Source organism: Ustilaginoidea virens, chromosome 2 (genome assembly GCF_000687475.1).
Source record: "Ustilaginoidea virens chromosome 2, complete sequence".
In the NCBI taxonomy this organism is placed as follows: domain Eukaryota; kingdom Fungi; phylum Ascomycota; class Sordariomycetes; order Hypocreales; family Clavicipitaceae; genus Ustilaginoidea; species Ustilaginoidea virens.
The window spans coordinates 3,514,400-3,538,897 of record NC_057317.1 but is presented as its reverse complement, the minus strand read 5'-3'; the positions used below and the strand labels follow the sequence as shown (position 1 = coordinate 3,538,897).

General features: G+C 55.8%; 5 protein-coding genes across 5 annotated transcripts; 3 read left to right on the top strand and 2 right to left on the bottom strand.

The window, feature by feature from the left end:
* Positions 1-317: 317 nt before the first annotated feature.
* On the bottom strand, positions 318-2,599 carry UV8b_02737 (uncharacterized protein; the record flags this gene model as incomplete). Its single annotated transcript, XM_043140235.1, has 4 exons — positions 318-2,027; positions 2,116-2,283; positions 2,369-2,436; positions 2,548-2,599. The coding sequence occupies 4 exons, from the start codon at positions 2,597-2,599 to the stop codon at positions 318-320; spliced, it is 1,998 nt and encodes a 665-aa protein (XP_042996169.1).
* Positions 2,600-4,829: 2,230 nt separating this feature from the next.
* Positions 4,830-8,654, top strand: UV8b_02736 (uncharacterized protein; the record flags this gene model as incomplete). Its single annotated transcript, XM_043140234.1, has 2 exons — positions 4,830-4,904; positions 4,989-8,654. The coding sequence occupies 2 exons, from the start codon at positions 4,830-4,832 to the stop codon at positions 8,652-8,654; spliced, it is 3,741 nt and encodes a 1,246-aa protein (XP_042996168.1).
* A 1,320-nt stretch (positions 8,655-9,974) lies between these two features.
* UV8b_02735 (uncharacterized protein) lies at positions 9,975-14,005 on the top strand (the record flags this gene model as incomplete). The annotated part of the gene is made up of 5 exons (XM_043140233.1): positions 9,975-12,002; positions 12,069-12,184; positions 12,265-12,825; positions 12,941-13,038; positions 13,170-14,005. The coding sequence occupies 5 exons, from the start codon at positions 9,975-9,977 to the stop codon at positions 14,003-14,005; spliced, it is 3,639 nt and encodes a 1,212-aa protein (XP_042996167.1).
* Positions 14,006-14,784: 779 nt separating this feature from the next.
* Positions 14,785-16,269, bottom strand: UV8b_02734 (uncharacterized protein; the record flags this gene model as incomplete). The annotated part of the gene is made up of 2 exons (XM_043140232.1): positions 14,785-16,174; positions 16,250-16,269. The coding sequence occupies 2 exons, from the start codon at positions 16,267-16,269 to the stop codon at positions 14,785-14,787; spliced, it is 1,410 nt and encodes a 469-aa protein (XP_042996166.1).
* A 1,385-nt stretch (positions 16,270-17,654) lies between these two features.
* On the top strand, positions 17,655-18,799 carry UV8b_02733 (uncharacterized protein; the record flags this gene model as incomplete). Its single annotated transcript, XM_043140231.1, has 2 exons — positions 17,655-17,868; positions 17,979-18,799. 2 exons carry the CDS (start codon positions 17,655-17,657, stop codon positions 18,797-18,799), a joined length of 1,035 nt encoding a protein of 344 aa, XP_042996165.1.
* Positions 18,800-24,498: the final 5,699 nt, after the last annotated feature.

The window sequence follows — 24,498 nt, the reverse complement described above, 5'->3', positions numbered from 1 at the left end:
CCAAAAAAGCACGCTTTGTAAACCAGCTCTTGCATGCTTCAAAGACGGGCTATGCAAAACGGGCCAAAACGAAGTTTGATGCTTTCGCGCTGACTGAAAATCGTACACTCCAAAGGGTATTCGTGAATAGAATCAAGGCAAATGATCAAAAAAAAAAAAAAAAAAAAAAAAACCTTGGCCGCAGATAAAAGTAAAATGATGGGAAAACGAGCCTTGGCCGGGCCGAGACTGGTCTGGCACACTCGGCCGCCGGCTGTCCTCCGTTCTCGTTCTTTGCGATTTGTACGTGTAGTGTCGCCGACACATGAATATACGCATTATACAGCTGGCCATCGAATTCGGAGATTGTCGGCCCAGCGATGATACAGCACATCAGACAGTTGTTTGCAGTGTTCCATGCCGCTTCGTGCGTCGCGGCCAGGATACTTTTCTTCCAGCAGCATCGAGCGTTCACGATCCAGCTCCTTTTCGCCCAGGCTGGGTCTTGGGGACTCGCCTTGTCGTCGCTTGTGACTCTTGAGATGTGGGTTGCTTGAGCTCAGCACTAGCTTTGTAGGACTGGCCAGGGAAGTTGCAGAGCTCTTAACAATGACAGTCCCCTGAGGCGTGCCGTCATCCGGAATCTTCAGCGCCGGTTGTCGCAGAAGAGACGCACTAAGCTTGCTGTCCTGAGACATGGATGCGACAAGATTTCTCATGAGATGATATGCACCTTCCGGATCGACAGCGTCCAGGCCTGCAAATGCATCCGAGAGCTTCGCAAGCGCCTCACGTTTCTGCATGGCAGAGGTTTGGGCATGTAGTTCGGCCAAAGCCGGCTCCACAGCCTTGTTGTAAAGCCGTCTCCCAAGAACAGCTTCTTTCCCGTAGGGCTCCACAGGGGACGCAACGGGAGGAGGCAGGTTCTCGTCACAGAAGACGTCGTCTGGTGAGGATGGTCGTCCTAGTTGACCATTGGTGGAACCGTCCGAGGGAACCCGCCGGAAAAGGCGCATTGTCGACCCCAAATTTCCAAAGGACATGTCGGGTTGCAATGGTTTCTTGGCCGCGACTGTAAGGCGGGGTGGACCACTGGTTCGGAGGACAGAACTGGGTTGAGCAAGTGATGGAGCACGCCGGACGGTGGACTTGCGAACAGTTCCCGTTCCCGTTCCCGTTCCCGTTCCCGTTCCCGTTCCCGTTCCCGTTCCCGTTCCAAGTCCAGTTCCAGTTCCAGTTCCTGGTGCTGGTGCTGGTGCTGGTGCTGGTGCTGGTGAAGACAAACCTAGTGGCCCCTCTGCGATATCAAGTCTTCGAAGACCTTCCGTTCCCAGCATCGACGATGGCTTTCGGTGCTTGGAGACCGGCTTCTTGGGTTGAACAATGGCAACTGACTTGACAGTATCAAATACCCACTCTTGTTGGCCATCCTTAGGAGATATCGTTTGTAGAGTTTCCTGATAATAGATTGGGTGTCGCTGCCGGTTTTGGTCGGCATCCCACATTTGGCGTCGGGCGATGAGCTCCTGTAAGGCCTCAATCTTTCCCGCGGCTCGAATGAAGCGATGCTTCAAGAGTTCCTTGGCCGAAGGTCTCCGCTCGTAGTCCTTGGTCAGACATTGAGTAACAAAGTCCTTGAAGTCTCTGCTGAAATCGCCCTCCAACTTGGGCGGGGAGTTTTTCGGAATGTGAAACAAGACCTTCATGGGGTGAATATGACACAACGGAGGCTCGCCGTTCGCCAGTTCCATAGCCGTGATGCCCAAGGACCAAATGTCGGCCTTGAAGCTGTATCCATCTTGTTGAATTACCTCGGGCGCCATCCAAAACGGTGTGCCAACAAAGGTGTTGCGTTGCGACTTGATGTTGGTCAATTGGGCGGCCACACCAAAGTCAGCCAGCTTAACCTTGCCCGTTTCGGATAACAGGACATTTGCAGCTTTGATGTCTCGATGAATCTTGCCTTCTGTGTGCAGATATTGTATCCCCAACAGAAGCTCACGGCAGACAATGGCGATGTGGGTTTCGCTGAAATTCGCAGGTTTCAACTACAGCTTCTTGGTTAGCCCATGTACGGATCCTGAGACTTGAGTGGGAAGATGTGTATATTTCCGTCCGGTTGCGAGGAGAACGTACCAAGTCTAGGCAAGAGCCTCCGCCAAGATATTCCATGATGATCCATAGCTTGTGCCCACGCAAGAACGAACCCTTGTATTGGGTTACATATGGACTCGCACACGTGCTGAGGACAGCGATCTCGGCTTGGATATCTTGAATGTCGTCGTCGTTGGACTCGAGATCAATCTGCACCAAGGTGATGCTATCAGAAAACGAAGCTCTTGCTTTTGCCCGGGATACGACTTTTTTTGCGATTACGTGGGCAACGTACATGTTTAATGGCCACCGTCTCGCCTGTTGCCCTTTCGATGCCCTTGTAAACGACCCCAAAACTCCCACCTGAGAATTGCACGACTGGTCAGACTTTGTGTTGGTGAAGATGACGGCAGGATCCTTCCCGATGAAGCGACCGCATCAAGGACGAACAAGCGAGGAGACTCTTTGACTTACGACCGAGTTCCTCCAGAACCTGATAATGCTCAGCAACACCTTCGTCTGCCATTTTCCCGGGTATCATACAGCCTCGTGCTCGTCGAGGTGGTCAAGTCGGTCGGGCCTGGTCGCAAGAGGCCCAAAGCTTGATCGTCGTGGCTGCCGAGATGCTATGGGGTTCGAGGCTGCGGAAACACTGTGACACGGGACTGACTATCCAAGAGCAGAGCAAACAAGATGATGACTTGCACAGACACAGCGGGCTGGGAGTTTCGGCTTCCAAAGTGTCGATGACGGAAAATAATACAGAAAAAGCAAAAGAAAAGTACGCGGGCCGAGTAATAGCAGTCGCGGTGATTTCGGCCAGGGCGACACCCGGAATCACTTTGACGGCACTGCTTCCTGTCGCCTGTTGTCTGGGACAGCAGAGCCGGCAACGCAGCGGGCAGGGCGAGGCAGGGCTCAAGAAAGCTTGGGCCTCACACCTTTGTTTACAAATCTCCTCTTTTGGAAGGCTGTGACGGGGGTGGTGGTTCGCTGGGGTTGTTCGCTAGCGGGGTATCAAGAGGTCCAGTGCGATGATGATCTGACCTGTGCGGAAAAGAAAACCACGAGATTGCCTGGTCGTCGCCTTGTTCTTCGCATCGTGAGAGGTGTTGTGACGGTGATGGCGATGCGAACATCAAGCTCAGCAGGTGGTGCAAGGCAAGGCAAAACAATAAATGCTGAGGAATCAAGCGGACCGGACTTGTTGGGCTCGCAGGCCCGACCTGCTAAACTGCACTTGTTCATGTCAATCTGGTACGAATCAATCAAAGTCACCTGTCTGGTTGCTTGGCAGCAAGTAGGTGGGGGGTCAACAGGTAAAAGTGAGGAGGGGGGGGGGTGCAGGGGGGGTGTAGGGGGAGTGGCTCAGCGTAGCGTGGGTGGGCGGCGCTGGAACGGAACATGAAAGTCAGGGCCCGGCTCCTGGGCGGCAATTGATACAGACTGCGCTGTGGCCTAGGGTTCTGGTTACTGACTGGCTGGGCACTGATTGCCCCAGCCCCTTGGTACGGAGCACTACACCCACGACGGCCGCGCCAGGTGGCCAAACACCAGACGTCATTAACATCCAATGATGTTTGGTTGTTACCCAGGAACAATCATGTTGACCTCTGTTGACAAGCCTCTCCCCAGCCCCCAGCGAAGCGCAAGATCCACAGCACGACTGGAATAAAGCGGGAATGGGTTCTCAGCTCAAGCCCACCTGTGTTGACCTGGGACTTGCGCTTAATCCAAACTCAAAGTGCTGATCTTAAGTTGCCCATCACTCACGGCCCCTGGGAAGCCTTGAATAGCGAAATTTTGATGTCACAAGTTCCCTGTCTTCTACTGGCTCACCTTGACAGCCACAGCATCCCCCCTTGCCCCTTGCCCCTTCCCCCTCGCACCCCCCCCCCCCCCCCAACTCCTTTTTGAGCGGCTTGCCCAGCCTGGCGCCATGCCATGGAGGGCCGTTAGCTTCGTTGTCCTAGCAACGCCCACCGGACAACCAGACGGACCCCTTCCTTCAGTTGTCCAACGGCCTGGCCTGGCCTGCATTCGACGTTCTCGCCCTGCCCCTGCCTATTGGCAACGCTGCCGCCGTTGCTCTGCTCCCAAAAAGGGAATGGCAATCGGCTGGGTTTTGTTGATGTCTGGTGGTCTGCTTGCTGCTCGTGCTCACTCAGTCGATCAACTGACCATCCGAACAAGTAGACAAACAGTTTGAAAGTCGGGGGACAAGTTGTCGTTGCAGAAGAAGTCTTTTCCACAGCCGCCCAAGTCAGCTTCATTCATTCCCTCAACGCCAGAGCTTCGGCGTTATCTGGCCGTCGCATCGACGTGACCGCGCGGTTCCACCCAGCTCATCTGCTGCCCCGTGAATTACCCAGAAACAAGGGGGTTGAATCTCGAGAGCATCTGTTACGGTTGACGGAAACGAAACGAAGACGATGCTGAGCTGCGCACGCCTCAACTCTTTTCAGCAGCCACGCAGCAAAGTTCCTTTTGTGAGCTCTCCGTAACAAAAGTTGACGCAACTCACGCATGTGACTCGGCAAAAAAAAAAAAAAAAAAAAAAAAAAAAAACACCCGTCTCCTTCGCAGCCATCTTGACGGCTCATCGCCGCGACTGCTGCCATCGCGGCCGTCTCCGCGTTATAGTAACGGTGACATACGTCCCCACTGTTAGGGAAGCTTTCATTCACTTCGCGGCAGGGAGATACGCGGCAAGAGAAATCCCCAGACTGTTGACCGGTGTTCTGTTGCCTGTGAATATGGCACCGGCACCCGCCGCGCTCCCTTCGCGGTTTCCATGCTGGTGCAGAGCAGTTTACTCGTGGGGAGGAGAGGTTGGTCTCATCATTCTCCACGGCTCGCTTGCAGCCCTTTGACGCAGCAAACTGTTGGGCCATGACACGCTAACATCTCCTCAGTCCAAACGAGATCTGGGATTCATTGAGGGAGACTTGATTGAATGTTTGAACGCCGGCGACGGCTCGTGGTGGGTTGGTCGACTCTACCGAGACCGAAGGACGGTTGGCTCTTTTCCCTCCAACTTTGTCGAGCTTCTTCCCGAGGAATTCCGTCCCATGACAAGATCCGTCAGCCCTCTGCCAGGACGCAATCCTTCGAATTCCAAAACCCTGCCGGCCAAATCCAAAACATTTCGCAAACCCTTTGAAGCTTATGCCAAAGCTCCGCATTACACTACTGCCAAAACACCGACCTCGTATCGCGACCCCCCTGCCGCCCCTCCGCCCTCAGCTCCGCCTCCAGCTCCGTCCCCGGCTCCAACTCCAAGGTCTCAGCAACATCGGGCTGTAGACAACTCCGCAAACTCTTTTCGCACATCTGTTCACGATGCCATCGGCAGAGTGCCTTCTCCGACCCCCGTCCACGGTTATGGCTCTCGGGCACCATCTCCCGCCCCAACACCAAGCTACATGACGTTGAACCGTACAAGCTCACCAGACAGAGACCATGTTCCGCCTCCTGCTCCTCCTCCTCATCGTCATGTTGCCGCTGCATCGCATGACATGTCTCGCCAAGGATCAAACGCTTCCTTCCGTCCATACTCTCCTGCCGTCGTGACTCGACATGAGTCCAGCGCTTCCTTTCATCACCAGCAGCAGACGCCCAGGCAGTCTTCATACGCTATTCAGGAAGACAAGCAGTACCAACGTGAAATGGATGGACAGTACACTCCTCTTGACCGGTCACCACGCCAAACTTCGTCTGATGAACTACACATGACTCCATCTCCGCTGCGCGAAGCAATGGACGGTGTCATGGAGCAGCTCGACCAGCTCGATGGTCTCGGGAGTAGTTGGCCCAGTGAGCAGCAACAGCACCAACGCGCCCAAGACGAGCAGCCTTTGGATCCTTGGGCCCCCGAATCGTTTGACATGTTTGCGCGCAAGTCTAGACAAAGACAAGTGGAACGCGCAAGACCTGTAACGTCATCGGGCCCCCTTCCCCATGACGAGGGCTACGAGACCTGGAGTGGCGAATCATCTCAGCACACTTCATATCAAAAAGGGATGCGCGGCAAAGGTCATGCCCTTCCGGAGCTTGGCGACTACGTTGAGCGAATGGAGAAGAGGCTCAGGAATACGCCCCATCACAACAGTGCCGGCGCAGGCATGGCAGCCGACATTGACCTGGATGCTTCCGGCGACGATGTTCCACCACCGCCACCACCCAAAGGAAAACACTACCAGAGACCCAAGTCCTCTGCTGGCGATCCCAGCGATCAATCAAGGCAAATCGAGAATCGCAAGTCGGCGTACGAGATGGGCAGAGGCCACGCTGGTGATGGCAGCATTTCAAGAACGCTAACGACGAGAACAAACACCACAAACGCTTCGTCAGGCAACCAAAGTCACACGAGCTCATCGACTCAAAGCAGCGGCCGGACGTTATGGAGCGGCGTGTCAGCCGGTGGTTTTAGCTCGACGAGTGCCGGAAGCATGGCTCGTCAACAACATATGCGCACGCAGAGTGCTATGGACACTCGTGAAGCGGATACGGACCGGCCAGATTCTCCTTTTACAGGAGTAACATATCACAGCAGTCATGCCAGTAATGCAGCCGCGGGGAACCGACAAAGAGCTCAGACCCTTCTTGAAGACGAGCTCACTGGCAGCTTGGGCGGCCTGGTCCAACCGAGAGCACCCAAGCGGAACATTTTCAAAAAGATATTTGATTCCGCCAAGACGGGTGTGGCCAGTAACAGGGGAAGCATTGCGGCCGGCTCCATAGCCGGGGGCTCGGCTCGAGCCTCGCCTTTCGACCGCCCGCGGCCGATGGCAGCTTCGTCGGGACTGGGGTCGAGAATTACTCCCGTCAATGGCAATTCCTATGGATCTGATGCGGCTCGCGAGATGGGGCTGTCCAGCGGCAGCAGCGTGGACTGGGTTCAGGTACGCCGCGACGTCAACAGGTCGAATTCCCTGAGTAAAGCAGAGAGGATCGAGCGCCAGGATCGCTGCCAGACCCTCGAACACCCGGTACTCAATCCGGTAGATGAGCTCTACGAAGGCATCGAGGGTGACGAAGCAGCAGACGGGATGCCAGTGCGGGACGCCGTGAACTACCAATCCATCAACCTGAGCCAGGTGGATAAGAACTCGAGGTTCGTTGGGGACCTGCCACCCATGACGACAGCCACACAACTGGCAACCACCTACGTCTGCCGACCGTACAGGAGCGATGTGCAGCGAATTCGAGCCATTTTCACATGGGTATCGGAAAAGATTTGCTGGGAGGAAGATTTTGAAGGACAGGTAGACACACGCCACGTCATCCAGGCCAAGCGAGCTTGCGCCGAGGAGTACGCCGTGCTTGTCATGGAAATGTGCGCTGCGGTTGGCATAGAATGCGAGATTGTCAGAGGCCATCTCAAAGCGCCTGGGGACATTTATGATATTCACACGGCGCCTCGTCCGAACCACTGGTGGAATGCAGTCATAGTGGACAATGAGTGGCGTGTCATCGATTGCTGCTTGGCCAGTCCTTCAAATCCGAAGCGCGGCTTGTATTCCAGCACCAGCGCGTCAACCGCGGACTCTTGGTGGTTTCTCGCTCGGCCGACAGAAGCTTGCTGGACACATGTGCCGGAGCACCATGATCAGCAGCACATCGTCCCCCCCGTGGCCCATGAGACTCTGCTAAACCTCCCGTGCACTTGCCCCGCATTCTTCCGCCACGAGATGGAGATGGTGGATTACAACACGGCCGTCACCAGGATCGAAGATCTCGAGATGGTGCACGTCAAACTCAACGTGCCCGGGGACGTTGAAATAGCAGCGGAGGTGGAGGCTCGAACTCTGACGCGGGACGCGGACGGCGACGTCTTCGAAAGCGGCGACACTGTCAAGAAGAGAGCTCTCGCGCAGGCGGAATGGCACAACGGCGTCAAGCGGTACACAATCAAAGCGCTTTTACCGGGCGATGAGGGTCAAGGAATATTGAAGGTGTACGCTGGAAAACGAGGATTGATGCAAAGTATCAAAGACATTCCTCATCCTCTGGCGTTTGCGCTGCCCGTAATGCACACTGGGGAAAACCCGCCTTACGAGTTTGTCACAAGGCATCCCACACCGCACGCCCAACGGCACGACATCTATGTGGTGCAGCCGCAATGCCAAAGGCTGGCGCTCAACAACACGTTCGTCTTTGCCATTAGACAACACCCGAGCACGGCATTGAGCGGACCAAGTTCAGCATTGACACCGGCATCGAACCCGGGTCGAGCAAGCCCAAACCCGTTTGCGAGGCCCAGCTCCGCCATGAGCATGAACGCCCCGAGCGCGAGCGGATCGAATCCGAGCTCGGCGAGCGGCACTATTGCGGGGAAGAAGCCTGCCAAGCTAGCCATTCAAACGCCAGGCGGCAAGATCCTCCGTCTGATGCGAAAGGAGGATCGAAAAGGCATTGCTGTGGGCGGAAAGGGCTTATCCAGCGACGAAGATGTCAGCGACGGCGGTACATGGGAGACGATAATCAAGTGTTCTGAACGAGGCGTGTGGAGAGGCTTGGTATTGGCAGACCGGACAGCAAGATGGTGCGTGTTTGCTGAATGGGTCTGCGTGGGATGAAACAAGTCAATCGTTGAGTTTTTTTTTTTTTTTTTTTTTTTTTCTTTTTTTTTCTTTCCGTTTGAGGTTGCAGGCAGTCAGCAACGCCTGGAGCTCGGAGCACGCATATGTAACGGGTTTGAGAATAGGGCCGCATGCCTCTTTGGAGTTTTGGAAGCACACGGCACTTGGCTTGCTTGTCGGAGCACCGACCAGTGGACAATTGCGCCAGCCAATGGCGGCGTTGGAGGATTTGACTTTTTGCTTTTGACGGCAATTTCCTTGTTGTTGGATTTTTCTCCTTTGCAGCTTGGGAGAGCTGCTCGGACAGCATATACTGACGGGGAGAACCTGTGTAGATTGTGACTATTTTCTGTTGTAATATATACCTTGTAGAGTGGAGTTGGCGTCTAGCTGCTTGGGGTGCGGATAAGTCGTCGTGACAGGATTCAGGACCGAGGACTCGGCACTAGCCGTAGTTGTACTCTGTAGTTTGAGTCTCATGACGAAAGCCATTTGAAGTTTTGAAGACAAAAAAGTGGAGGGTGCAGGTGCATTGGGCGAAGAAGGACGGAGTCGTATGTACATAGGGAGTACAGTACTCCGTAGAGTAGGTAGGGAGCACGGAGCACCAGACGGAGCACCAGACGGAGCACTAGACGGAGCACTAGACGGAGCACTAGACGGAGCACTAGACTCTAGCACCTCAGCACCCGTGCACTGGTGCAGTGAGTGCCAGGCAGTACGTACATACAGTACCAGCTCCACTCCCGCCCGTACTCGCAATGCAGCTAAACCCTGTCGGGATGGTCCGGAGTACAACCTCCAAGGCTCCAACGATCTGGAACCCGCCCATCCCAACGTCGTCCCATTCTTCCCCGCGAGACCCAGCACGCGAAATTGCTTTCGCCTGTTGTCAGTCAGCGCGCATGACGGCTTCTCTCGCTAGCCCTTGCTTTCTGGTATTGTTCGCTTCCGCCAGGCAGCCTCCGCGATACGCGAGTCATCGGGCTCGACCTTGTCGTCGTCTGTCCTCCTCCTCGACCCAGTCTCCAGCTCTATAGAACGCGACCCAGATCGTGCTCGACGGCTGTGGGCAGATCCTGGCCTCGATCCAAGCCTCAGTCCGCAAACGACGGGTTTCCATCCCGGAATGCTATCGTTCGTTGCCGTCGCCAAGCGTTGCTCGAATACCAGGCGCGAATTTAGTCGGCACCCTCCTCCCGCGTCGCCCAAACCCCTCCCGGAGGGGCCACAGAACGCCCAGTCCTCTTGCATCCACGTCCGTCGCAGCTTAATCGATCGAGCTAGGCCCGGCATTCTGATGCAGATACGGCAGATATGACATACCGAGGCGCGTTGCCTACGGGGCAGCCGGGCTTTCCGGACCAGCAGCAGCGGCGGTGGCAGGATCACAATCATTTGTATGGCGGTGAACCAGGCTACCAGGAAGGACAGTTCCAGCACCAGCACCAGCACCAGCACCAGCACCAGCACCAGCACCAGCACCAGCACCAGCAACCACCGTCGCCGTCGCCGTCGCAGCAGCAGCAGCAGCAGCAGCAGCAGGACCATATGGATCAGATGCAGCAGATGCAGCAGCAGATGCAGATGCAAGATCACCACGGCTTGTTTACCAACGGCATGAATGACCAGTACTACGCCCAGCAACAGCAAGGTCAATTTCATCCACAACAGCAGAATCAATATGCCGCGAGGCAACAGGAGTACCTGCGTATGCAGATGGCGCGCCAGCAGCAGCAACCTCAGCCGGTGTCGCCTTTCGTAGGCGGCGCGAGCGGTGCTCAACTCCACAGTTTGGATCAGTATGCGCAGCGGCAAGCTCCAGCACATCAACTGTCCATGTGGCAGCAACCCCATCAGCAATACCCTGGGCACCCGTCTCCGAGGCAAAGCATCATGACACAACAACAGGCCCAGCATTCCCAGGGCATCCAGGGTATCATGCACGGGCAACACCCGCAGCACGCGCAGCAGCAGCCGGTGCCGGTGCCGGTGCCGGTGCCGGATCCGATGATGCAGAGGATGTATCAACAGCACCAGGGCGCGCAGCAGCACATGACGTCGCCGCAAATACATCATCAGCCATCTCCGTCACCACAGCCCAGGAAATCGCCGTTGCTGCCATCGCAGGCGCAGGTGCAGGCGCAGGTGCAGCGGAAGCAGTCGCTGCAATCGCCAGCGGGAATTCAAGCCATGCAGTCGCCCATACAACAACAACAACAACAACACTTGCCGCAACATTATCATTCACCGCCTCCACCGCAAGCGCCGTTTCGTCCGCAGAACCATGCGCAGTCACCACAACCGCACCAGCAGCCTCAACACCGGCATCCTCCGTATCACAAACTGCCTGCCCCGACTACACCTTTACCGCCGCAACCTCTCCCAGAACAAGCACCGGATCCTGATGACGATGACGATGACGATGACGATGACGATGCCGATGCCGATGACGATGCCGAACCAACGGTGCAAGAAAAGCAACAGTCACGTCCCGGCGCGCATGGCCACGTGCTTCAACCGGTACCCGAACCTACGATGACAGGAGAGCAACAACCACCCGTACTCGAGTTCGTCCCCGAACCCGAAAACGAACAAGCGTCGAACCCTGCAGTAGAAATGCCGGTGCCGATGCCGATGCCGATGCCCGAGCCACCGCCACAACCACAACCACCTATACAAGAGCCTATCAACTTTGTAAACCCTCAAGACATATTCAACGCCCCTCCACCTCCACCTCTACCGCGATTGCCCATGGCTGATTTGCCCATTCAGGGGCTGTCTGCAGAGCCTGCGCGCCCCCCGAACACAATGAATCCACCGAATTCAAGTATCGAGATGCAAGCATCTTCTGCGCCGCACCCCACCGCCGTAGGGAGCATTCCCAAACCACCGACGCCAAAGCAGGAAGTGAAGAAGGAGCCAAAACAGGACGCCAAGTCCGAACCATTGTCCCACATAAAGTCAAGTCCACAGTCATCCGTGACCAACTCACCGGCTCTCTCGACAAGGTCTCCAGCCTTTTCCAAGAAATCGCCCGCTCCAAAATCTCGACCTACGAACACGATCCCCATCATGGTTGCCATTGCCGAAGAGTGCCTAGAAAAAGCTCGCAAATCGGTGCATGACGTAGCCATGTCTCTCGATGCTTCTCAAGTCGACGAGTATCAGAGATTGATCGCGACGAGCTTATCATGCTTGGAGGCAGCTATGCAGAACAGTAAGCTTGCCCCTAGGGAAGAGGCTCGGTTACGATTGAGGTACGCCGCCGTGTTACAGGAAGAGACGGAGAACTTGATGGAAGCAGAGATGGCACTTGGCAAAGGCATCACCCTGTGTGACAAGGTAAATAAAAGACCGCTTGGACCCTGGGCGCTGACGGCTGTCCGTTTGCTAACAAGTTGATCGCAGCATCGCCTGGTAGACATGAAGTACTGCATGCAGTATCTGATGCTCAAGGTCTTGTTTCAGCGCAACCACAAGGCAGCTTTGAAGGCCGTCGATGGACACATCTCCGATTGCGAAGCGTAGGTTTCAAACACTGCTATTTCGAATAGCACGGCCAGCCTTGCCTTTGGAGACAGTTGGCTGACCGACCCCTGTACAGGTTCAAACACGTGCCGTGGTATTACGCCTTTCGTTTGTTGAAGTCGACATTCTACATGGCCATGGGTAACGCGTCGGACGCTGCTGCATTGGAGAACATTAGGGCAGTGTATCATGTTGCTAACACCAGAGGCGACAATGCTATGAGAGTGCTCGCATCTGTCCTGGAGGGCCTCACGCTGCTGAAAACCTCAAAGGATAGCAGCATTGAAAGAGTCAACTCGTGCATTGCTCAAGCAGCCAAGTTCCAGTTTGATCCTACCGTCAAGATTGTGCAGCTGGATATCTTGATTCTCATACTGGACTTTGCCGCAGGCCTGTATCATTCGAGCCCTGATACCACTGGTCAAAAGCTACGACTGCTGCAAACAAGACTCGATGAATGCGAAGGATGGAATAACGTCCAATCTGATTTCCACATCCCGATCAAGAGGCAACCATACGGTGTCAGACTCATCAGCGATGAAACATCTGCCATACTCCGAGGAGGTGTCGAGGGGGAAGGGGAGTTTGATTTTATAGTCATGTCATTCATGACGAAGGTGGAACTGAGATCTCTTGTGTTGGTTTATTTTCTTCTCCCTCTCCCTCGCTCTTTTTCCCCCCCAGGTTCTCCACTCCCTTCGCGCAATGGGAGGAGATTGACAAGGGCCAAAACTGACCTGACACATGTACAGGCTTACGTTGAGCGGCTTAGCAAGCATGCATAAGCCCTCTTCGCAAGGTCGGCGATCCACCGAATTCTGGCTAGAAGGTGTTAGGATTCTTGATACTTGTGAGTTGCTGGCCTACGGAACCTGAGAACACCCCGTTCGATGGTGCTGATTACGGCAATCTTACTTTTTTTTTCCCCTTCTTTGCCTTGTCTTTTCCCCCCTTTTCCCCTTCCCTTCTAACCCATTATAGGGGACGGTTTGACAGCAGGAATTACCTACGGACCATCGGTGTCACTATCCACAGCTATTCGACAACGGTTATGGCGGACAGATGCGCAAGCGTATTTATGTGTGCTGCTCGGTCTTCTAGCAGCGAGTCACTGCCAATGGAACAGAGTGAAGCAGTTCATGACGAGACTCGAGTCTCTCCTTACGTCGGCAACGCAACCCGCCGTTGCTCTTCTCTCATCATATCTCACTGGCGTCTACAACCAAGGGACGGGCAACCTACAAGGGGCACTAGACGTCTTCCTCAGCCCGCAATTCGACATTCCCCAGTCATCAAGCGGGGTCAGAGCCGGGCAGCGAGAAATAGCCCTCCTGGCGGGGCTTAGTCGCCTTTGGATCATGCAGCATCCCAGCTGTCGGAATGATCAGCAGACGCAGGATCTCATCGAGCAGCTGCAGCCGTTTTGCGCAGACCACTGGAACATTGATCTTCGGACAGCATGGCACAACGGAATCGCTGCGCTGGAGACGGACCCCCCCCAGCAACTCAACCAGCAAAAGCAGCACATCCAAGCCGCAATGTCTGGCTCCAAGGTGACCAACAACATCCTCGGGGCGGCCGTGACGCTGTGCATCATGCGCAGCCGGTTTTTCGAAAACGTCATCGGAGAGCAGGCACTCAAGAGCGCCCGCGCGGCATCCAAGCAAGCGCAGCGAAGCGGCAACATGCTATGGCAGAGCGTGGCAGACGGCATGCTCGCGCAGTCGTACGAAGTTCAAGGCCAGCGAGAAGAATCTAGCAAGGAGTGGCAAAAGGCCACCCGGGAGGCTGGGGATGCATTTTCTGGGAGTTTGTGAGGACGGCAGCTTGGATTTCGGGCCTTTCTTGGTGCGCGCTTTCGCGTGCGTGTGCGAGTCGAGCATTTTTGCCTTTACTTGGAGTGCAGGTTTCTCTTGGTGCGCACGTTGCGACGTTTTTTTTTTTTTTTTTTTTTTTTTTTTGTGGAATCAACAGTCAGGGATCGAGGCGTCGTCGGTCTACAGGTTCCCACCCCTTGGCTTCCACTGCTTCTTTGGTTCCACTTCAACCGTTGTCTTTAGTTTTGTTTGCACAATCTGCATGGCGGAAAGAGGCCGGGAAACGTGAATTTTGTTTGGTAACAATGGGCGGGATAAACAGTATTGCTTGGGCGCTGGTTTGCTAAAGTACCAATTCATGGAGAGTCAAGCGAGGCCTTGTTTGCGCGGTTCCAAGAAACGGAAACTTTTGAGACGACGAGAATCATGAATGGGACAAGTCGGTATTTTGTTCATTATACAATGCACTTGATGCACATCGCGGTGTATATATTTTGTTTTCTTTCCTTTTTTTTTTGTTTTTTTTGCGTGTGTGCTTTCTCTTTTCATCTTCTCCGCCTCCATGTTTGAGCCCTTTTTTTCTTCTTTTGCGTCCCCATTCATCTTGTTTAGAGGAGGAGGAGGAGGAGAAGAAGAAGAAGAAGACAGCCGTCATTCTCGTCTAGATTCCCCCGTCCTGATGCTATGTAGAGCGCTAACATACAACGAAAGAAATACCGTTCTCCAAAAGCCAGACAACACCGCGTGGTTTGACGTTTTGGTGTCCCCGCCAGACCCAATCATCTTGGTGCAAAGCCAGGAGGCGGTTGGAATCCAGGGGGAGGCATGAACCCCGGGGGCGGAGCGGGGGCACCGGGGCCTCCGGAGACTCCTGGCGGCGCGGAAGGCAGTCCCGGAGGTGGTGCGACCGGGTATCCCGGGGGATTTGGAGAGGCAGACGGAGGACGGAAAGCGCCGGGATGGAAGTCTGCAGGGTTGGTGTAGTTTTGGCTTTGGGGCGGCCGAGCGGGTAGGCCGGATGGCGGAGGAGGGAGAGGCACGGGGCCGCGGCCCGGGGCGGGAGGAACAGCGCCGTGGGGAGCTGCGTTGTAGGGCGACAGACCACGGTGAGGAGGTACGAATCCGGCGGGCGGGGGTGGGATGTGGTGATCCATGGGAGGAGGGACGCCGGGGACGCCGGGGACGCCAGGCATGCCCGGCACGGATGGAGGTTCAAAGCCGGCTGGCGCGGGCGGGGCTCCCAGGTGCTGTTGGGGGTGGTGGAGCTGTGATGCCAGCGGGTGGTGCGGTTGCGGCTGCGGCTGCGGTTGCTGCTGCTGACGATGATGGTGAGGGTGCGGATAAGGATGGGGGTGATGAGGATGAGGGTGATGATGATGATGATGCTGCTGCGGCTGCGGCTGCGGCAGCTGCGGAGCCGCTTGTTGCTGCGTCGGCGTCGGCGTCGGCGTCGACGTCGTCGTCTGCGTCTGCGTCTTCTGCGTCTGCTGCGTCTGTTGCGTCTGCTGCGTCTGCGTCTTCTGCTGCTGCTGCTGCGCCTGCTGGAGAAAGGCCGGCAGGGCCTGCGCCTCGGGCACAATGTTCCTCTTCTTGGCCTGCTTGGCCAGCTCGCGCTCGGCCTCGTCGCCGTGCCGCTCGCCCTTGCCGTCCTTCTTGAAGGCGTACTGCACGCTGACCTCCTTGCTGAGGACGTACTGGCCGTCCAGGTTGGCCACGGCGGCGTCGCTGCTCTCAAAGTCGGCGAAGCTGACGAAGCCGAAGCCCTTGCTGTTGCCGGCGTCGTCGCGGGCCACCTTGGGCAGGCTCAGCAGCGGCCCGAAGCGGGAGAAGGTGTCGTACAGCAGCTTCTCGTCGACGACGGCGTCGAGGTTGCCGACGAAGAGCTCGGCGCCAATGTCGGCGCCCTTGGCCTTGTCGGCCGACGCCTTGTTGACGCGCAGCGACTTGCCGAACAGCTTGACGCCGTTCATCACGTTGGCCGCGTACTCGGCGTCCGAGGGCGTGCGGAACTCGACGAAGCCGAAGCCCTGGTGGTTCTGGGTCACGCGGTCGCGCGGCATGTGGATGTTGTGGATGGGGCCCATCTGCAGCATGATTTCGTACACGGTGGCGGGGGAGGCCCGCTCGTCGATGTTGCCAATGTAGATGGTGGCTTCCTTGTCCTGCTCCCTGCGAGGCGCGATTGGGTTTCAGCTTGATATGGCTTGTCGGGACAAGAACATGCATGAACGGAGGGGATTGTACCAGTGCCGGTTTTGCGCCATCTTGGGAGGATGGAGGGGGGGAACGCCGGACGAGACGGGGCCGTCGGACGAGGGTGCGCGTTGTGGTGTCGACGATGCGTTGCTTTGCTTTGCTTTGCCTTTGCCTTTGCCTTTTTGTAGATTCTTGGTGTGCGTGAAGTGAAGCTGCTGTCTTTTGTCTGTAATAGCTTTTTGGCTGGCGGGGAGAGCAGACGTCGGCGACGGGCAATGGTTGGTCCGGTCCCGGCCGTGGCTGCCGGTTGCTACTGTATGTACTTGCGTACTTGCAACTGCCCAGATGCTTCTGCTTTCTTTCATTCAATTCATCTTTTACCCGCACCGCACCCTTTTGCAGCGCCGCTTCCGCCTCACGCCATCCACCGCTCGAGCGTCGAAAAGAGAAGAAAGGAAAAAGGAAAAAAAAAAGAGAGGCATCCCCCGGTCAACATGTTTGCCCTGTCTGAAGAGTCCAAGGTCTGCCCTGCCGCGCTGCCAGCCCCGAGGTGCGCCAGACCGCCCCAACTGACGCTGCTGCCGCAGGAGCGCATCGCCAAGCTCATTGATGTTTCCCGCGTCGCCATCCACTAGTAAGCCTCTCTCTCTCCCCTCCCCCCGATTTCGCCCGGCCATCACATTGCCCAGGGATGGAAGCAGAAAATAAACGTGGTGCTGACTTTTCTGTCCCAGCGGCTATCTGCCGCTGATTCTCTACCTCGGTACGCCAAAACAACAAAAAAAAGGAAATGGAAAAAATGAGCGAGCCCGGACGGGACGGACGGTCATGTATTAACGCACGCACCACGACGCAGGCTACACCCGCAGCGACCCTCGTCCTTCCCTCATCCGGTACGTCTGGGATGGCCCCACGGTGGTGAGAAAACGTCCTGGTGCTGACTGGTGCGGACGCAGCCTCCTCTCTCCTCTCTCCTAGGCAGCAGGCAGCTGCTTCGCTTCTTTTTTTACTAGACTTGTGATATCGTTTTTAGGAGGGGGGGGGAGAGACGAAAAGGGGGCTTCAAGCGCTTGCGATGCGTGTGGTGTGGTCCATCGAGCTGTCAATGTCGGGGATGACGGACGAGGACGCCATAAGAGTAGTAGCATAAGCATCGGGCGAGTCGCTTCGCCGTGTAATAAGACCATTTTCTTGTACAATCCGGTCCCGATCTTTCGTTTTCATTCACCTCCTGATGACTGCCTTGTCATGATGCAGCCACGACAATGTCTGTCCTTGCTTGACCCTTCCCCCCCCCCCCCAGCCCCCCACCACTGACGTTGCTCCGTTGCAGCCAAAAAAAAAAAAAAAAAAAGCTCCCCACCCTACAGCAGACCAACAAACGACAAACAAACCTCTCTTATTATTCCTCACACCTTCCTCACCAGGCAAGGCAACCCACCTCATTCATGTCATGGCTGGTGCCTTGTCCCGGCCCCCCGACAATGCGCAGGACTTCGGCTCGCCCTGCCCCCCCCCCCCTCCAAGCTCTGACGCGTCCTATGTACCGGACCGCCGCCATGGGCGTCTTCCCCCCGCCGCCGTCGAGTCCGTCGCCGGGTTGAGCGCCGGCATCGTCTCCACGCTCGTCGTGCATCCTCTCGACATCGTCAAGACCAGAATGCAAAGCACGTCCTCCCATTCTCCTCTCCCACCCACCTTCCTTTGCCCTGCTCTCTGTAACATGACGCCTGCTCACCTATGAAAAAATAAAAAAATAAAAAATAAAAAAAAACAGTACACAGGAGCGCCGGATCAGCCTCGCCGCCCCCCACCACCGTCGCCATCCTCCGCTCCCTCGCCTCCAACAACCGGCCCGTCCTATTGTCCCTGTACCGCGGGCTCGCGCCCAACCTCGTCGGGAACGCCACCTCGTGGGCATCCTTCTTCTTCTTCAAATCCCGCTTCGAGCGCCTAGTCGCCCGCCGCCGCGGCCGTGAGCGTCCCTCCCCCTCCGACTACTTCGTCGCGAGCGCAGCGGCAGGCGCGTCCACCTCGGCGCTGACCAACCCCGTATGGGTGCTCAAGACGCGCATGCTCTCCTCCGACAGAGGCTCCGCGGGTGCCTACCCTTCCATGCTGGCTGGCGCTCGTGCCATTCTCCGGACCGAAGGCCCAAGGGGCTTGTACCGCGGCCTCGCCGTGTCCCTGCTGGGCGTCTCTCACGGCGCGGTGCAGTTTGCCGTCTACGAGCCCTGCAAGAGGGTCTATCTCAACGGCAGGAAGAGGGCAAGGGAGGGCGAGGGCGAGGGCGCGGGCGCGGCGGGTGACGCCGCCGTCAAAATGACAAACGAAGCCACCGTGGTGATTTCAAGCGCTGCCAAGCTGGTTGCCGGCGCAGTCACGTATCCGTACCAGGTGCTCCGCAGCAGGATGCAGAATTACCATGCCGACGAGAGGTTCGGCAGGGGCGTCGCGGGAGTCGTGGCGAGGATATGGAGGGAGGAAGGCGTCGTGGGCTTCTACCGCGGCTTGGTGCCGGGCGTGGTGAGGGTCATGCCGGCTACGTGGGTGACGTTTCTGGTGTACGAAAATGTCAAATATTCCTTGCTGCGGTGAATTTTCTCCAAGACCAGTTGGAGGGCCATTTGGGCAACTTCGCATAGCGTGGCGGTTTTATTTTTTTTTATTTTTTATTTCCCCCCCATGAAGCAACCATCAAACTTTTTCCACGTTCCCGCTTTACAGTCCTCACTTGGACTGAGACATCATGCCAACAAGGTAATTGTAAACCCGACCTCAAGACCTTGAGCAGCGCCATGTCGAATAAACGGGCACTGCATGGAACCTAGATGATGCAAAGACGGGGACCGTTCCCCGTTGCCGCTTCTGAGGGGGGAAGACGAGCACAGCAAGTACTCCGTACTTCGCATGCAGTCTTGACTTCTCTGAGGCCTTTTTTTTTTTTTTTTTTTTTTTTTTTTTTTTCAAAACGTCAACTACCGACTGGCTGGCAAAGTAAATAAAAAAAAATAATAAAAAAAAAAACCAAAGGGGAGAAAGCCAGGCCTGGTTCACCTGATTCGCCAGGTTCCGGCCGAGCTGCACTGTTGGAACTTGGGAATCAAACCAATCCGTCGATTCCCCCGACATGTACATACATACTCCGTACGGAAACACAGCTGCACCATGCCCTGGGCTCGACTCGACTTGGCGCCTATGAAGAGGGAAGGGTGGGTTCGGATCGGTTCGGGCTTCTTGTGGATGCGCCCCGTCCCGAAAGCCATCGGCTTCAAGGTCTGCCATCCATGACCTTGCCATTGCCAATGCTGGGCACGAACCTGGCCGACGGGGGGCCTGTCCCCCGAGTGTTTGCAGTTCCTACGTCTGGTGTGGCCACGCCAAGTCGAACAGTTTGGGTTGTGCCGATCTACGGATACGGTGTCTCCTCGCCGCCCTTCAGCTTCGAGCAAAACCGAAAACCGATCGAGATGTGCGAATGCAGGATGCAGGCTGCAGGATGCTGCAGAGGCTCGACAAGGGTGGGCAAGCAAGGGCAAGTAAGATTGGATTGGATGTCCCCCGTTGGAAAGCCTGCCTGCGTCGGCCGCTTCCACGGCTGCCTTTCTGTCCGATTAGTCAACTCTGCGGACGGTAATGGTCACGCAACGCCTGAATGAATGGTTGCAGGTGGGCCGACGTACCTTGCTTGCTGCTGCAGCTCCAGGGAATCTCGAGTTCTCAAGTCCAGCCCATATCTGACAGGTCTCGTCTACAGACTGACTGCTGACACTTACGAGAGACACGGGATGCCCCTACCGCACAAGGAGCTTTGGACCCAGATTTGATTGATTGCCAATCAGCAAACAAAAAAAAAAAAAAAAAAAAAAAAAAAAAAGGAAAAAAAGGAAAAAAAAGAGACCCCTAGTCGGCATGCATGGCCTGGCAAGAAGGGCAAGGGAAAGGAAAACCCGTAATTGAGTTGAATTATGAAGTTGGTACCGGAAGAGTCCATCCTGCAAACCTACCTCCTGTCAGGTAGGTAGGTACCTTGGGCAGGTTCCTCGCATCTAACCTTTCAGTATCGTACGGACTGGGTCGGGTCACCAGAGCCCCTCTGGAGCAAGCAACCGTATGCACGTGGATCCACACGTTACTCCGTTGCCGGGCTGGTTTCCTCCATGGTTCATGCGGGCAGCACTTTCCCGTCCCAAGTCTCGACGCAACCACCCAATGCAGAAGGCGCGGGAGCATGACGAGGAAAGGGCAAGGCAGCAGGAGCCAATCCGGCGCTAGCGAGAACTGGCGCCGTGCATTAGCAGATCAGACATGTTCAAACCATGCCTGCCAGGTAGGTACCCAAGGTACTGTAGGCAGGCAGGCCAGCGAGACAGACAGACGGACAGACAGACAGACAGACAGACCACTTGTCGCGACTCGGAATTGAGCGACATTGAAGCCATGGAACCATACACGCACGAGTCACGACAGACGCATCGGCCGGGAGTCAACGTCAAGCCGACACCAAACAAGCAGCATCTACCTGGTTACCGCATCTAATCTAGCTGATGGCAGAGCCTTCGGGTCTGGTTCCAGGGTGACGCACCCCGTCAGCAAAGACACACGACACGAAATGATTGCACGACAAACCCGGCGCTTGCCGCTAGCGAGTCGACACGACAAAGTTGATTCTGTGGCAACTTGTCTTGTCACCCAACCCTGCCGAGGGAAAAGACGGAAGAAAGAAATCCGAGGCCCAGACAGCGGAAATGTCGGATGAGCAATGTCATCAGCAACAAGAGTATGTATGCTGGGTTGCAACTGTGCTTGGTCGGTCCGTGAGCAACTACCCTGCCTGTCAAACAAGAGCATAGGCGGAAGACTACAAGGTCCCAAACGCCAAACGCAATTCGGAAAGCTCCCACCAGTCCGTGCTGGAGTTTGGTTCCAACCAGGAGATGCGATGAAGCACGGAGCAGCATGCATCAGCAGCACTGGGCCTGCCAACCATTACAGTCTACCGCCTACCGTCTACCGTCTACCGTCTACCGTCTACCGTCTACCGTCTACCGTCTACCGTCTACCGTCTACCTTCTACCGCCTACCGCCTGAGCCAAAACATACTTGAACGTGATGATGCGGTTGAAAGCTTCACCATTTCTTATACGACGGACCAAGGTCCAGACTCAGACTCCCAGACTCCGGAGCGGCTATGTAACGGAGAGCATACTTGTGGGGCCGGCCGGGATGAAGATATATCATGATGGAGACATGCAGGGTTCTTTGGCAGGATAGGGGAGAAAACACCCCCCCCCCCCAAAAAAAAAAAAAAAAAAAAAAAAAAAAAAAGAGGGCGCAATCAGACGCAACCAGGGGCCTCGTCTTCCACGTGAAATTGTCTGCCCAGGGCATTTTTGCCAGGCAGGAGAGGGAGTGAGTGTTCCCAAGTTCCAGCATGGAAACCGAGACCATCTCGCCAGCGGGCCGCTTCCCCTGCTGTGCCGTGTGCGTCACGTCAGGTCTCGTCACGTCACGCGCAACCAGCATCGTGGTCAGGGGGGGGGGGGGGGCTCAGGCAAAGGTACGGACTGGGTTCAGCAGCTGCTTTGCCCAGATTCGAGAAACACGAGAAACAGCATGCGATCCGTAAAAAGTTGTTGGTCCGCATGTGGTGCTCAACCCTTGCCATTTAAGCTCGTCTGAGCAAGAGAAAATGCCAGCATGGAATGGAATGGAATGGAATGGCAGAACTTCTGCCAAACGCGAGCCTGTCCAAGTCGTCATAGTGTCGACACTCAACTTGTTCATGGGGCACCTCGCAAGCTCTGTCGTCCCCGGATGGCAAAATGACAATCCCAAAAGAACACGGGTAGGTCTCGGCCGCAGCCGCATGCCGCAGTTGTTGAAGAGACGATCCTGTCATGTCTGCCTCTGCCTCTGCCTTGTTCATCTACTAGTGCAAAAGTAAAGGCAGGCTTGCCGAGTAGAGTCGTGGGGGTCTGTGCAGCAGGAAAGCGGCAAGGATGGCATGACAGCAAAGTATCCCGTCTCCGAAAACCTTGGCGTCATTGATGAGGCGAGCTAAGCTGTTAGCTCGACTCGGTTAGGAAACTGTCCGAAGCATACCGAGTCCTACTTCGTAATGCGCAACTCCGTATGATGCTATCCGAGTCTGGAGTTTTGGACAAATACAGATTGGCCCCGCTTTTGATATCGGCCACCCCTCAACGTCGCCAAGTTCTCCATGGCAAAATGTTGCGTTGAGCGCGGGAGAAAGTGGGCACGAGAAGGGGCATCCTCTAATTCTCCCTTGTTTTTGCCTTGCCACCCCAAAGGCAGAGCAGGGGCTGGCTGGGGGGAGGAGGTGGGTGGGGGGGGGGGGGGGGGGCGCAAGGGGAAGGGATTTTGGTGTGGTGTCGTGCATTTTCCTGGCCCCGAAATGGGCTTTCAACACGCCACCTTGCACCCTTTTGGTCTTGTCGACGACTCCTTTCCGTCATGGGTTGATGGGTTGCCCAGTTTTTTTTTTTTTTTTCTTTTCTTTTTGGGCAACATCATCAGCGAGCCACAATGTTGGCAACCCCTGTTCCCTTGCGAGGGTGAGTGAGCCGTCCGTCCGCCCAACTGCTGAACAATAAAGCAAGAATGGACCGGCTAGGTAGGTAGGTATGTAGGTTCATCTCTGTCGCCCATGTTGAGTCGATGACCATGACCAACTTCCTGGCCCAGCCATGTGGCCCATCAGGTATAGGCCGAAGTCGAAACGCATGTTTCTGAAGTGCTACGGTGAGGTGAGCTCCAGACGCTCCAGACGCTCCAGACTTGCATGTCTCTGACGGGCACTTGAGCCCCTGGTGATATGGGATCATCTCTGTCGCTGATTGGTCTGCTGCGCCAAAGGTTTGCCATCGTCCAGCAATCCCCATCCCATCCCCATCCCCTTTGCCAAATCTGTTGCCTGCTCGGTTGTCAGTTACCATATTTCCGTACTTCGTATCCGTACTTCGCACAAACACAAACAACACAAACACCCCCCCTGCCCGCGCTGGGCCCGACTCGGGTCCTTTCCACGGCCAACCCCTCCTGCCGCCGCCTCCCCCCCCCCCCCCCCCCCCCCCGGCTATGCTTTTGTGGTTGCAACTTGTTGAAGTGTCTGGACAACAAGCCATGCATGTCCCCTTGTTTTTGACAAGGTATTTGCTGTTGCTGCTGCTGCTGCTGCTGCTGCGACAACTGCAGTAGCCATGGGTATGGACGGAAACCAGAGGGGGAAAACTCCCTCCTCTCAGGGACGCAGAGATCGCATCGCGTTGGATATGTACGTCGTTGGGCAAGACCTGGGCTCCTTGATTGTGGGCTGCTTGTCGGCTGCTTGTCGGCTGCTTGTCGGCTTCTTGTCGGCTTGAAACTGATGATGCAGGCTGCAGACTTGGTCAAATAACAAGTATGCAAGGAGAACTCACGGCAAGTCCACCACCTGGCGCTCTCAGAAGTCCCGCTCGTTCGAGTGACTACCCTTTTGCCCCGTCTTTCCGTGCGGCCCGTCGTCAGATGATGAGCTTTCCTCCAAAGTCCCTCCCCTCACCACCTATAATAATTCCATATCCATGGTGGTGGTCCGTGGAAGCGCTGGCATCGTGGACCAGAATCCAGACAGCCGGATTCGCCACCCACTTGGCCAGGGGCTGGCGTTGACAAGCCAATCGTCACGACCGGAACAGAATCCGCCCAGGTTCCAGGAATCCGGGACGGGGTGCTCGTTGGCTCGTAAACCCACCAGACCAGCCGGGGCCTCGATTCCAGGTGACCCATTTCCGCTGAATATCGGCCTTTCAGGGTCATGGACTGCTCATCATCAGCGTCATCAACTTGCGTTCCTGCGGGAGTCGTCACTCAGTCCAGGGTTGGTTTCCTAAGCAGTACTGGAGAGAGTAGTACTGGAGAGAGTAGTACTGGAGAGAGTAGTACTGGAGAGAGTAGTACTGGATAGAGTAGTACTGGAGCCAGGCTGCCTGGCTAGATTTTTTTTTGCCGTTCCCGTTGTTTTTCCCTTGGCTGAAACCCCTTCCCCCCCTTCCCTTCCCGTCTTCCTCCTCTCAACAGCAAGGTGGGTCTGCATGTCAGGGTCCTTGATCGTCGTTGATTAATCAGATAACATTTGTTCCTTGTCTTGAGCTGTAACTCGTCACGATTAGATCCCTTGCTACTTGACATACGGATCGATCATGGACCACGTTTGCGTCGGCAAAGCCAGCTGTCGAGAAATAGCACGGATACCTATGTACCACAACTCTCATCAGCGGATCGCAACCCCCCCC